General features: G+C 35.9%; 1 protein-coding gene across 1 annotated transcript; it reads right to left on the bottom strand.

Annotated features, from left to right (window-relative positions):
* Positions 1 to 5,145: 5,145 nt before the first annotated feature.
* On the bottom strand, positions 5,146 to 8,695 carry LOC110020751 (probable LRR receptor-like serine/threonine-protein kinase IRK). The gene is made up of 2 exons (XM_020718961.1): positions 6,988 to 8,695; positions 5,146 to 6,721 (listed from the first exon to the last, which is right to left on the bottom strand). The coding sequence occupies exons 1-2, from the start codon at positions 8,364 to 8,366 to the stop codon at positions 5,275 to 5,277; spliced, it is 2,826 nt and encodes a 941-aa protein (XP_020574620.1). The 5' UTR covers positions 8,367 to 8,695; the 3' UTR covers positions 5,146 to 5,274.
* Between the last annotated feature and the right edge of the window lie 5,994 nt (positions 8,696 to 14,689).

The following is a 14,689-nucleotide window of genomic DNA, read 5'->3' as shown; positions in this document are numbered from 1 at the left end:
AAATAAAATTTTTATGTATATATGTTTACTCTTAATTAATATTTTTGATAAATTTCTTTTATTTTTCTTATATTTGAGAGAACTAAAATAGAAAAAAAAATTTCGAGATAAAATTATCATTAGTCCGAATGTATAAATTTATTTATTAATTATTATGCATAATTTTATTTATTTGTTTTTGTAAAATAATTTTTAAACATTTAATCAAAGTTTCAAATAAAATCTACGCTTTCATGAAATTATATTTAACGTGAAAATTTACATTAAAATATGAACTTTATTTTCATAATACATGAAAAATACAAAATATATTAAAATGCTTGTAATATTATTTAACAATACTGAAATACAAGTCTTAATTGAATTATGCGATATGTTTTCTTCGTAAGATAACGATTATGCTCCTCAACACGACTAATCGCTCACTCTCTTGCAAAGGGATGGAAATAAAATAAAACAAAAACTTCAAATTATTTATTTTAAGACTAAACATTATCCCCCACAAAATAAAAATAAATTAGAAAGAGAGCTAAATCCAAAGAGAGACATAGAGAATACTTCTACATACAAAAGAAAGAAGCCAAAACTATATTTTGTCTTCATATAGGGTTGGAAGGAGAGGCCACTTTGATGGATGGATATCTTTAATTAAGGCTTAGGTAGGAAAGCATGTGGCTTCTCATGGCCAGCTATTTTCTTATTATTAAGTCTGCTTCAAACTACTACATTTTTCTTACATATATGCACTAATAACTAGAAATCTACAACTAATATTCCTCATTTATGTGGTGTGGGATAGAGAAAACATAGTTCTATGATTGAGTTGCTTGACCAAAGGCTATGATTAAAGAAAGGCATGTGGTGAGAACAAGGGGACAGCAACCACACACCCCATGTTATGTTGTATTAAAGATATTATAATTCTCTGTAATTAAATCATATTTAAATTTGTAAATTGGATAGTAGGATGTTGTCATGTATTGAGTGAGCTTGTATTAATATTAAATTGTTTGTGATTTTGTGCAATTGTACCTTTTTTTTTTGTTTTTGGTTTGTTATTTTTTTAGGAATAGAGAAAATTAACATATATTTTTATTAAGCGGGTCGGGTTAATATGAATATATGGAGGATATGTGTGTGATTATAATTAGTAGATGTGCATGACGTCAATCTCAAATATATTAAATTTATATGAATCTAGAGGAATTCATCATGGTTGAGTTTGCTGACAGTGGTTGTGAAGATCTCTACATTAGAAAATAAAAGCCATTACATGTTTGTGATTTTGTGCAATTGTGCTTTTGCGTACATGTCATTGTATCTATGCTTGAAAATATGTATTTCGCTTTTTAAGAGTTAAAATAGTGATATTTTTAACTTGTGACTGAGGAGATTTGAGGGTTTAGATGTAAAGGTAAATTTTTGACGTTAGATATGTGAATATATAGGTATATATGTATGTAAATTCCTCAATCTTTTGAGCGGGTGGTATAAGTGGGTGGTATATATGTATGTAGATTCCCCAATCTTTTGAGGGCCTCATTTGAAGTAAGTTTTGCCTATATGCTAATAGAAGCTAGGTTGAGATTATGCGTTTGGATCCTGAAAATATCATCCTTGGAGTTGCAAATATATGTTGTACATAAAAAAATGTACCTGTGCTGATCCCGAGAAAGTTTAATAGTCCAAAAGGAAGAAAGTAATGTGAAGGAGGGAGAAGACTTGGAGGCCCACTTATCTGATCAAATGTAACCGTCTGAGTAAGAAAAGCAAGACCAACGCCGATCGAGTCACGAAGGCAACTGAATCCCAGTTGTTTGGGCAAAATGAGATAATGGGATGCTCACATCAACCACTATAAGAAAGTCGAAAAAAAAAAACAACTTACCTTCTGATAGATCTGACCCCAAAAAGAGCCAATTTCTCAATATAATTTCTCAATATCACCAACCATCCCTATGACAACCCAAAGCTCCTTATTAGGGACCAATAATTAACAATGCATAAAGAGTTTTATAGATATCCCTTAAGGTTTTCCTCATGGAGGAGCTAGCTAACTTTTGAGTCACGGTGGAACACCTTCTGCTAGATAGTCCAGCGTAGATCTTTCAAGAAGAGCTTCTCACTAGGGATCGAGGGTCGACAAATAGACCAGATCAACCGATCAACAAAGTTTGACTGACTAAATTAATTCTATCAATTCGAAGCAAATCAAATTCAGTCGCCCAACCATGCTGACTCAGCCTAGCCGACCAGACCCGTCCTACTAAGCTGAAGCCAAACAAACACATTTTACCAAGCCAGAAGCAGCTAAGCGACCTATTTATAAAATACGTAGAATATTTTGTACAGTCCCCATTAAAACAAAGTTAAAAATATAACATCATTATATTATACTCTCTCCCCCCATATTATACATATATAGAGAGAGAGACTTAGTCTTAGAACACTAGAGAAAAATAGTGCTACTGTTCCGACAGCATCATCGTGCATGGTATTCACGACAGTATGTCTCGCATATATTCTCCCAATTTGCATTTTTTAATGTCTTCTAGTACTTATGGCCGATGTTTGCTTGTGTATGAGTGTGAGAATCATTGATGGGCTCTTTGGCCTTTACTGCTTTTGACTTTTAAAGGAAGGAGAAGGGAGCATTTACATACATATATATTAGCACATAATTTTTATGTATTTACACATCTCAGGTTTCTAATTTTATATTTATACACATAACACTCAATTTTCTTACATGTATAAAATTGTTCAACACTATTATTGTTAGGTATGACTCATATCTAGGGAGTTGGAGTTTTTTGGTGAAGAGATGTGTCTCCTGATGAAAAGGAGCGTCTCTTGGAATAAAGGGGGTTGGGGGGAGCGAGGGTGTGATTGTAATTTTATCTGAGGGTTTGTATATGTCTATATATATGTGTAACCCTATGTGATGAATATTGTAACCTCTCTGACATAGTGAAAACAACCGCTCACTCCCGATGACGTAGGCAATTCTTTGCCGAACCTTGTTAAATCTCTGTGTTTTTCTTCTAGTTTGTGATGATTCCTGTTTTATTCCGCCCTAATTTCGCAATAATTGGTATCAGAGCCTCTTTCGAGGGAACATGAGGAGATCGACGCAGGAAGAAGATTTGAGAAGAAGTTCGGGCTGTTTTGTCGGTTTTGCGGCAATTCTCAGACGTTCGCGCGAATCAGAGTAGCGCGGAATGAGAAAGGCTACTGCCCGTCGATCTTCTGCGAACAGGAGTTCAGACAGAAGTTCGCGGACGGGCTTCGAGGACGAGGGTGTTCGGTGCTTGCGAATCGCAGGAGAAGGAGGTTCTTCGCGATTAGCGAGTGGACTACAACAGCGACGATTCGTGACAGGGCTTTGGTTCGCGGTTTTTCCGGCAGGCGGATTCACGCGCGACAGTTTTGCGACAGTTCGCGTGGAGTCGGATTCATGCGTGCCAGGAAGGCAGAGGCGATCTTCGACAATCGCCGATTAGCGAGTGGACTACAACAGCGATGATTCGCGAAGGGCTTTGGTTCGCGGTTTTTCCGACAGGCGGATTCACACGCGACAGCTTTTCGGGATTCGCACGCGACAGTTTTGCGACAGTTCGCGTGGAGGCGGATTCACGCGTGCCAGGAAGGCAGAGGCGATCTTCGACAATCGCGGGTTTCTTCCGTGCGCAACAGGCGAAGCATTCGGAGGAGAAAGAGCCCGCGAAGGCGCTTCGGAAGGAGGCGACAAGCATCCGAGGTTTCTGCGGAGGAGTGCGATTGGCAGTTCGCGAACGGCGTTCGCTCGGTTGTTCGACGGTTCTCGCACGTCGTTCGCCTCTTGATTCGCGGGCAGGCGCGGACAGGAGTGAAGGTTTCTTCCGAGAGTTTTGCGACCGCGAAAAGACAGTTAGTGCAGAGGAGTTGGGCAGATACAACAATCCGTGGGAAACAGAGGCTGTCCACTGCGAACAAGAGCCTTGCTTTGTGTAAAATCTGAGGAATTCGACCAGTTAAATTCGCCGGTTTGTCGCAAGAGATTTATCGACAGGTGGAGTTCGACAGGGTGCAGGAGGCGAGCAAACACAATTATTTCGTGAACAGGAGTTTCGTGGAGGTATTCCTCGAGCAGGTGCGAAGGGATTCGTGGCTCATAAAACAACAATTGGCCGAGGTACTGGTACGAACAAGAAAAGTGTTTCGTGGGAAAATTTGATTCACGAATCACAGGAGAATCACGGGATAGTTTGTGTTGATTCCTGTTTTATTCCGCCCTAATTTCACAACAATTATCATTTTAAAAAAATAAAATTCACTTTCTCTTGCATAAGTTTAAGAAATCAAAGTGTTATGTATGCAAACATGAATGCTACTCGTTTCTATGTATTTATATATCTAACATCTAAACTTTAATTTTTACATATATGCCTCGTACCTATTTAAGAAATGTGTATTATACTCACGTGCCTAAAAAATCTCTTGCTTAAATGAGAGCCCTTTCATCAACCATCACTTCTCCTTAATGATTTTGTTTTTTAAATCATTAAGAATCATGCACAAAGAGCCCACTTAAATCACATATATCCATCATCCACATATTTTTCAACTTTGTTCAACCATAGAAGAAGACACCCTAGACCCATGAAAGCTATATATCACACTAACCACTCAATTCTAGCCGAACTATCATCTCTAGCATTTAACAACCCCATAAGAAAATATGATTCTTACACCAACTCGGTTTTTTAATTGTTTTATGTGGAACTAAATCTAATAATGTCACAAACTTTTACAATAAAGTACCGATAAAGGATGAAAGGTAACTAAAGTTAAACCCTAATGCCTAAATATATGAAATGAAAAGTTACATTTCTAGCCCCTAAACTTCAATTTTTACATATATCTCAATGAAAATCTGAAGTGTATTTCACTTCTTAAAAATTAAAATTAGTAATATTTTGATTTGATATAAAAGACTTTGGTGATATAAATATCAAATTTCAAAATTTTAGTTGTCAGACATGTGAATATAGAAGAATTGTGTGTTATACGCACAAATGCTTCACAACATCTTCGCAAAAGAAGAGCCCGAAGGACAATATGAGATATTCAAACTCACAACATCACAACAAAAAATTACACCCATAATCACTATATCAACATTAATTGCGCTATAAAGCAATAATTGAAACAAGAATAGAAATTGAAGCATAAAAAAATAATATACAACAAAAAAAAAGAAAAGAAAAACAGGGACATAATCTCTAAATCCTCTCAACACAACTCCTCCTCTCTTCTCCTACTACCTTGACCGCACCTTATCAGCTGAAGCATGTCAACTACCTCCGCCATATCCGGCCGGCTAGACGGCACCCGCGAAGTACAAATCAACCCAAGCTTGATCACCGGCGCACTCTCCTCCTCCGGAAAATTTCCACGAAGCCTCCCATCCACGTACTCCTCTACACCACCCTCCTCCATCGCCACCCTAACAATGTCACAGAGAACCACCACATCATCTTCCATGTACTCCAATGGCCTCCTTCCCGTAACTATCTCAAGCACCAGCACTCCAAATCCATACACATCACTCTTCTCTGTTATCCTCACTGACCTGCAACCAAATTCTGGAGCCATGTATCCAATCTTACTGCTCAGCACAAACCGATCGAGCATCGGCAACATTTTCGCTAATCCGTAGTCTGCAACTTTCGGATCCCCGCAGCTGTCGAGCAGAACGTTGGTGGATTTCAGATTGTAGTGAATCACACCATGCTTGTGAAGATAAGCCAAACTCTCTGCAATTCCGGAAATGATGTTGAATCTTTGTCGCCATGAGAGAGGGTTGGATTCCGAGCTTTCATGGAGGTGGTCGTACAAGTTTCCATGAGTTACATGCTCGTATATGAGGAGTTGCAGTGAAGGAGTCCAGTAATAGCCTTCGAGTTTTACAAGATTTGGATGTTGGATCTTCCCCAAGTTCTTCGCTTCCCGCTCGAATTCGTCTTGGGATTTTACGAGGCTCGAAACGGTAAGCTTTTTAATGGCGACGGGACGACCGTCTTGGAGCACGGCCTTGTAAACTGCCCCGAAACCTCCTCGGCCGAGCTCGCAATCGTTGTTAAAGAGAAGATGAGCAGCAGGACTGAACTCTGGTTCTTCTCCCGAGAACATGACTAACTTCCCTGAATCGGTGTCAGTAGTTGGGGATTGGCTGATAAAGTCGTCGGATGGCTGCGGAGCGGCGGCGGAAATGGCGACGGAAGCTTGAACTCGAAGGTTGAGGATGCTAATGGTGATGACACCTAGTGCGATAATGGCAGCAGCAGCAATGGCCAAGAGTGCAGAGATGCTAAGGATGATCTTCTTGTGATGAGTGGGGAGAGCAGGGGAAGTGGAAGGTTTTGAGAACCATGAATTAGGGTTGAAGACGATAGGTTTTGGGAGAACAGAACGGCAGGAACGGTTAACAATGCCGCCGCATAGATTGGGATTGTGTGAGAGAGAGGAAGGAGAGATTGTGTTGAAGAAGTTTCCGATAGGAAGTTCACCGGAGAAATTGTTGTGTGAGATGTTGAAGGAAAGGAGGTGAGGAAGGTCTCCAAGTTGATTGGGTAGTGTTCCATTAAGTTTGTTTGAGGAAAGATCTACATGTTGGAGATTCGTGAGGTTATTCATGGATGAGGGAATTGAACCTGTGAGATTATTCTGTGAAAGATTCCTGCATGTAAAATCCAAATCAAAACAAATTATCAGAAAAATGGCATGGAATCAATTGAAACATGAACCCAAGGTAGAAAAGATTGGAACTTTGAGAGCAATCAGTTATTAGAATAGAAATGAATGCATGAAACTCTGCAAAACTTTTGTAAATCTCTTTAAAATGATAGATTTAGTTTTTCAGAAAAGTGAAAATGACATTTCTTTCTAAAAAATTCGGAGTGAAACAAGAAATCAAAACAAAATAAAGAAAATGACAGAACTTACAGGGAGGTTAAAGAAGCACAGCCACCAATTTCTGGTGGAATGATCCCACCAAGCAGATTCCCACTGAGATCAAGGACTTCAATGGACTTCATTTCTCCCAAATTTGTTGGTATAAAGCCTGAAATTTTATTGAAGGACAAGTTTAGCAACTGCAAGCTATGTATGGCTGAGATTTCTATTGGAAAATTTCCAGAGAAAGAATTGCTTGATAGATCTATCACAACAAGGCTTGAAGAATTCATTGTTGGAATCCTTATCGTTCCGCTCATTCTATTCTCAGAAATCACAATCTTTCTTAATTTCAGTTCGAAAAACCATGAGGGGACATTGCCAGTGAGCAGATTTTGACTAAGATCAACATCCAAAAGGCTTTTGCTGTCGGCCATTGATTCCGGTACGCTGCCGGTGAACTCATTTTTAGAAAAGTTCAGCTTTTCCAAAGCTTGCAGATCACCTATGGAATCAGGAAGCCAGCCTGAGAACTGATTATTTGACAAATCCAAAACCTGAAGAGACTTCATCTCTCCAACCCAAGTTGGAAGTTCCCCGGTGAAAGAATTGGTGTCTAATAATAAAAAGCTGCACAATGAGAGTTTCTGCAATGAGCTTGGAAGATTACCAGACAGCAGATTTTCTCCGACGTCGATTGATTTCAGAAGAAAACAAAACCCAAAATCCTCAGGCAACTTCCCTGAAAGTTGGTTTCTTCGCAAGCTCAACGACCGGAGATTAAACATAAGGCTAACACCCGCCGGAATCTCCCCTGTAAGAGAGTTGTGAGAGAGGTCGAGAGACCGGAGAGCATTCAAAGACCACATTTTTTTGGGTAAAGAACCGGAAAGCAGATTCGAGGAGAGGTTGAGCGCACCAAGAGTGGAACAAGAATCGACATTGCTTGGTATCTCGCCATAAAGCTTGTTGCTTGCTAACGAGAGGAATCTCAAATATCGGCATTGTTCGAAGAACTCATCGGGGATAGAACCAGAGAGACTGTTATGGCTGAGATCAACACTGCGGAGGCTCTTAAGCTGTAGAAGGTCAGCATTGAGCTCGCCGGAGAAGTTATTGCGTGAAAGGGACAGAGTTTGAAGTGATTGAAGCTGGAGAAGACCACGGTCGAGCTTGCCAGAAAGGGAGAAGCCATCAAGGGCGAGCTCAACGGTTCTGTTTGTGTTTGTGTCGCACTTGACTCCGAGCCAGTTGCAGGTGTTCTCGTCGTCTTCGTTCCAAGATTCGAGCTTTTTGTTGGGGTCTTTGAGGTATGCCTTAAAGACGAGGAGGCCGAGGACGTCGTCGTTTAGGGTAAGGAAAGCGGAGCTAGTGAGAAGGAATAGGAGGAGGAAGAAGAAGAACAACAGCGGAGGAAGCAGAGTGCTCATTAGTGGTATTAAGAAGACGAGTTAAGTCGTATTAGGAAGAAGTAGAAGAGCCATGAAACTGTAACGGAAGCTCCTTTAAGTGGGTTTCCGAAGAGAAGAAAGATGAAGAGAGAAGGCTGTAATCGATAAAAGTGAGGGAGGGGAAACGGCGAGTTCCGCCGGAATCTGGCTACATTATAGACGACGGAGCTGATTGATTTTTGAGACTTTCCACTGAATCCGCTAGAGAGAGAGAGAGAGACAGAGAGAGCGAGGGAGTGAGCGAGGAGACCATGGACAGGTTCTTTGACCCCCTGAGGTTTTTGTTGGCGTGTCTTACGCGTGGCAACATTGAGCGAAGTCAAAAGCCGTAAGACGTGGAGATTAAGGTGTCAAGAAAACAACTGTTTATTGACACCCCAAACGTTACCCAACTGTTTAAGCTCACACCGATGGGTGAATGGGTGCTCTGCGAAACTTATATTAAAAAATGCTATTGAAAATTACCCAAAAAAATAAAAAAAAGTAAAACTAAATGTTTAGAAAAAAATATTTTTTTATGAGTGAATTTTGAATATGAGACTTATTAGTGTAAAAGAAAATGTCCAACTCTTAGACCATCATCTCATTCCAGAGTTATGTATATAAGGGATTGTTTGGGACAGCTTATACGTGCAGGTGCATTTTTGAAAACGCCGTCTAACCGTTTGGTTTGCGCGTTTTTGAAAATGCTCTCTGCCGCGTTTGAGTTTTTTACACTAAACGCAGGCCACAGGTAGACCCGTTGGCCGCATTTCAGGATAAGCTGCTTATCCTGAAACCCAAAAGCTGCCCCAAACAAACCCTAAATCTATTTCTAGAAACATTTAAATACATTTCACCCATTTCTTAAGTAATTATTTATATGATATTTAAATATTAAAATTTATTTTTATATCACCTAAATTTTTAATATCACATAAAATATTTAAATTTTAACTTCTAAAATGTAAAATATATTTTTTCAAGCATCAATAATTAGACATATAATTAAAAATATAAATTTAAGTTACGTATATATATGTATATAATAATTAAGTGTTAGAGCTCGAGGTTAAATTAGGTATTAGTTAATTTTATAAGTACCTATCACAACTATTAACCTTGTATTCTCAGTAATTACATAAATTTGTAATAATTTTTCGATTGAAATAATCTAATTAAAATTTGATAAAAATGGATCGAAATTATTATATACAATTAATCAATCAAAAATTCATTTGATTACTAATATTAAAAATTATTCTAACTAAAGTTCAAAAGGGATATTCAAACATATTTTTACATTTTTAATATTTGCCTTGTATCATGTTTAGTTAACAAATAGATTTGTTAATACATGGTAATTTTGTGCGATATTATTCTGAAGCATGTGAAAACAATAAAAAAATTATATTTAAATATTTTAATTAATTTTTAATGAAAATAAATTTTATATAAAAAAATGAATTTTATATAAAAAATGTGTCTTGGATATAAATCTTGGTATAATTTTCTCATCTAAGGCTCTTTCTCCTAAGTTGTTTTTTTTTTATTTTTATTTTTTAGTCCTATCAAATATTAAAAATTTCATTTATAAATAAATAAAATGTGTTAAAATCAAATAGAACATATCAAAATTGATTAGACATAAAAGTTATATCTGTCACCATATTAAATGCATTTTTTCATTCATGTTGATTCAAATTATAAACTCTGGCTTGCACTGGGTTATGCATGTCTGAAGTAGCCTGCTCACTTTGATTTCCACTAGGCTTTACAACTATAGTCCTACCTCATACTCTTCTTCCAAAACTTTCACTGTATGCTTTTGGTGATACATTGCTCTGCCTCATTGCTTGCCTTGGGCAATCTACCATCTTATGGAAAAATGTCCACATCTAAAACACTGTCATATAAGTAACATTGTCCTGAGTGTCTTCTTCCACAAGTAGCACATGGTAATTTATTACTGACCGATGTTGCAGACCCTTCTTTGACTGTTCAGGTCCATACCTAATTTTTTTTTTCACTAAAATTGTGTTCTTTTTACTCCTTATTAGATCTATACTAAGATACTAACAAATCAATTTCTATTAGTGTTGCTCTTTCCACTGACTCTAAAAAAACTTGAATCCTCTGTGGAACTAATGGGTGTCTCAAATCATCCATAAGTCCTCTAAAAAAATTATAACATTTCTCCTTAGCAGTACTATCTGCAATGCATATCTTGCCAAAGCAAAAAACTCAGCCTCATATTGCATCATAGTCTTACTCTCCTACATTAATCTCATGAAAGTTCCCTACTTTTGTTGTCTAGCAGATGGAGGTACAAACAACTCTTTGAAAGTATGAACAAACTCCTCCGATCGTTACCCTATCTTTGACTTCAGTGATTTTATCATTTTGCGTATTTTCTAAATTTTTGTCGTCCAAAACTTGCAAAATTATTGATATCCCTGTATTTTGGAAACTTTCATAGTGTAACTTTTAATATGATGTTGTTCTAGCTATTGTGCACATTTTGATATATGTCCTACTTCGATATTGACAGATGGAGGCACAGATAACTCTTTGAAAGTATGAAAAAACTCCTCCCATCGTTACCCTACTCCGACTTAATTGATTTTGTCATTTTGCATATTTTCTAAATTTTTGTCGTCTCGAACTTGCAAAATTAATGATATCTTTGTATTTTGGAAACTTCCACCGTGTAACTTTTAATATGATGTTGCCTAGCTATTCTGCACATTTTGACATATGCATATTGAATTTTCACCAGGTATTTCAGATGTTTGAGGCAAAAGTTTTGATTTGAGCTCTATAAAATTTTATAAAATTTGAATTTAAAATATACATATTATGAAATAATTACATAAAGAGGATGACAAACATGCTTAATATATAATTTTTTATTTTAATTAAGGCATATAGATAGGTCATATTATTGAATACCGTGGATCTCCCAAATTTATTGTACATACTTGCCTCACATATATATTGTGATGTTGAGCATATTATAACTGCTTGAAATGATATGATATTGTGAAATGTGTGTGTGCAAGAAAGACTTACTACTATGATTCAAGTATGCGAAGATACGTACCTTGTGCGGGAGGGTGGGTCGATGGACCTTCTTTTGATGGGTTAGTAGTGCAAACCAAATACTTGTTTGGAGTTATAAGGGATGAGTATGATATGATATGAGTGCCGACGGACTGGGCATGAAAATTCTCGTTTACTGTGCACATGACTGGCTCTTCTGATAGTTTTTATTGATATGATATGATATGATATGATACTATACCTATTTTACTATGATTAGTATAGAAAAGACACAACACATGATTAGCTAGATCACCTAACTTGTATATTATATGCATGATGATAGTTTTGCTTAATTATATGCCTTTTATACATTGCTACTATTGTGATTTGATAACATACTGCATGTATTTTACAGACATACTGGACATACAAACCAATTTATTTAACATAGATGACATGATTCTGATGTAATCATGCATATTATTCTATTTTCGTGCAGTGATTTTATTTGTAGGTTGTGTAACCTGCTGAGTTGTTCGCTTACTCTAGTTGCAATTAAATATTATCAGAGAAAGGTAAGGATCAAGTGGAGTGAGCTCCTAGTACTTGTTGATAGAGTTATATTTTATATATGTATTTTATGATCATGATAAATCATTATGTCGTGTCGGGATTATTAGAAAATCATGATCAATATATATAAATATTTTGTATTTAAATAACTTGATGTATATAAAGAAAATGATTTTATGATGATCTTTAGTTTTATTTTTATACTATTATTGGTGATTCGATTGCTCTGTATGATGAGAATTAGAAGATAAAAGAAATTTCTTCTAAATAGATCTTGGCCTAAATAATCTGTTGTGCACTTGATTTGGTATAATATATTAATTTATATGGGTTATGTCAGGTTGGGTCGTGACACTAGTTTTGATTTTTTTTTCTTTTGTAGTTGTTTTTTTATTAGCTATGATGTACACTTTCCTTGCTATGTGACTTTGCTATTCTTTAGAGATTATGTCCCATTATTATCATTTATCTTTATCTTTTTCATTAAATTTGGATGAAAAATCAGTTTAAACCATTTAATGAAAGTATTTTGGTATTTAAGATACTTTTGGTGGTATTGTCGCCTTCTTTTATTGCTATCTTCTTATTAGGGGTATATTATTTCCTTAGTATCAGGTTAATGTTGTTTACTATTGGTTTAGGTTTGACAGAGCTATATTTTTATCAAGATCTTGCCTCTCTAAAGGTTTTGGGTTTGCCTAATGTCATTGTTCTTTTTACTTGGATCCTAAGATTTTGATTACGTGTTGTTTTACGTTATTGATATTGGTTTTGCTGATGGTTGCTAATACTTACAGCTTGGTGGTGTTCATTGTTATCGATTCTGGTGTTGTTGCCGGTTGTTGATTCTCGTGACTTTGGTGTTGTGGACGGTTGCCTGATATTGTTATGACTATGGTTTGTTCTTCGTGGCTTTTCCTTGGAGAGTTGTTGCGGTTCTTGGAGGTATATTCTATTATGGTGTTTCTTTCGTGGATCAACTATTATGATTTGGCAGCTGTTCAATTATTTTCCGTCTTTTGGTCAGAGTTTGCTTTTTGTATTAGTTGCTCGTCATTGATAGAGTTGGTTTAATGTTTTTTTCTTCAGCCCCTATGTTCTTATGGTGGGATTTTGCTCCTTTTTTTGTTTAGTGTCTTTTTTTTTGAATCAATCATTTAGAGCTGTATAATTCTATTTGTATTTAGGTTGTTTTGTTTTAATAAATCTGGGTTAGATCCTCACTTTTCCCAAAAAAAAGTTATTTTGTGTGATAATCTGAAAAGAATTTATTAACTAAAGAAATTTATTTAAATCATAGCTCCTAGCTAAATATTTGTTCCAAAATAATTCGGTTCTCGTTCCAAGAGTTGGTATAAAGACTTCTTGATTTGGAAGACACATATTTAAAGATTTGAAGCTTATTCTAACTACTAATATATAGAAATATGACAAAAAAAAAAAAAAAAAAAAATAAATAAGAAAAAAAAAAATCAAACATGAGGATGAGGATTGGCCTTAGAAATATCATCAAACATATTGCCTGTCTTATTGTTGATATTTAACAACTTAATCACAATTAAAATATAATATAAGGTAATAAAATAAATTTTATTTATGCATTCTCAATTAAAGGAAATTAATAGATACGCCTTTCGTGATAAATTATTGCATATGGACACCACATGCAGAGATGCACGTGGTGTTCGATCTACACAATAGATCACGGTGATCTTAGGGGAGGATGCAATCAAATTTTTTTTAACAAATAAAAAATAAAAAAAGTTAAAGTGCGACCCACGGAAATACATTCTCACCGTAGATCACCGTGATTTATAATGTAGATTTATAAAAAAAAGTATGCAAAAATTTTGTTTTTTAGTGAGATTATATTTTAAGTTATTTTCAGAATAAGTTCATTGTTATCTAGCTTCAGGGGGAAAATCAGGTTATGTTCAAGGTGTGTAATTTTTCTCTTGAATTTTGTAATTTCTCTATAAAAAAAACATAATATTTAATATTTTTTTCTTATGTACCCTAAAAAATAATGTTAGTTTCGCCCCTCAATGAATTTAAGTTATGTATGGTGCTTTCCAAGGTCTTGCGAAAATTAGAAAAAAAATGATTTTATTGTAGGGATCAACTCATAGGATTTGCTACATTATGTTATTTAGTTGGGTGTAATTTGAAAATGCATGTTGTTTTATAATAAAAAACACATTTCCTGTGCGGACTTTTGACGTAGTTCTATGTGCGGTGGAAGTTATTTCTGAGTTATTTTCAGGTTATTTCTAGGTTATTTTCAATAATCCTGGAAAAACCTAAAAATAACCTGCGGTCTTTATTTTTGGGTTATTTCTGGGTTATTTCGGGATTATTGAAAATAACTCAAGAATAACCTCCGCGACACGTAGAGCTTAAGAGTTGTATGAAATTTTTTTTTTTAAAATTTTAGTAAAAAAAGAGAAATACTTCTTTCCACAAAAAAAATAGAATGAGAAGCAATATGATTACATTAACAACCCCTTAATGGGCTGTGCTTAAATTAGCGTTGCTTAATCGGCTGTTATGATAATTAATGGGTTGAGCTGCTTAGCTCCTGCTGGACTTCTAATGGCTCAGTGTTTAGCTTCCTCTTTAGTCCCAATGCTTGCCGCAATGTAGCTAAGAGATGCAATCGCGTAGAAAAGTGAGATAATTGAGGCAATAATATATATATATATATA

The sequence above is a fragment of the Phalaenopsis equestris genome, unplaced genomic scaffold, assembly GCF_001263595.1.
Source record: "Phalaenopsis equestris unplaced genomic scaffold, ASM126359v1 Scaffold000002, whole genome shotgun sequence".
NCBI classification, from domain to species: domain Eukaryota; kingdom Viridiplantae; phylum Streptophyta; class Magnoliopsida; order Asparagales; family Orchidaceae; genus Phalaenopsis; species Phalaenopsis equestris.
This window is presented reverse-complemented; position numbering and strand designations above follow the sequence as displayed.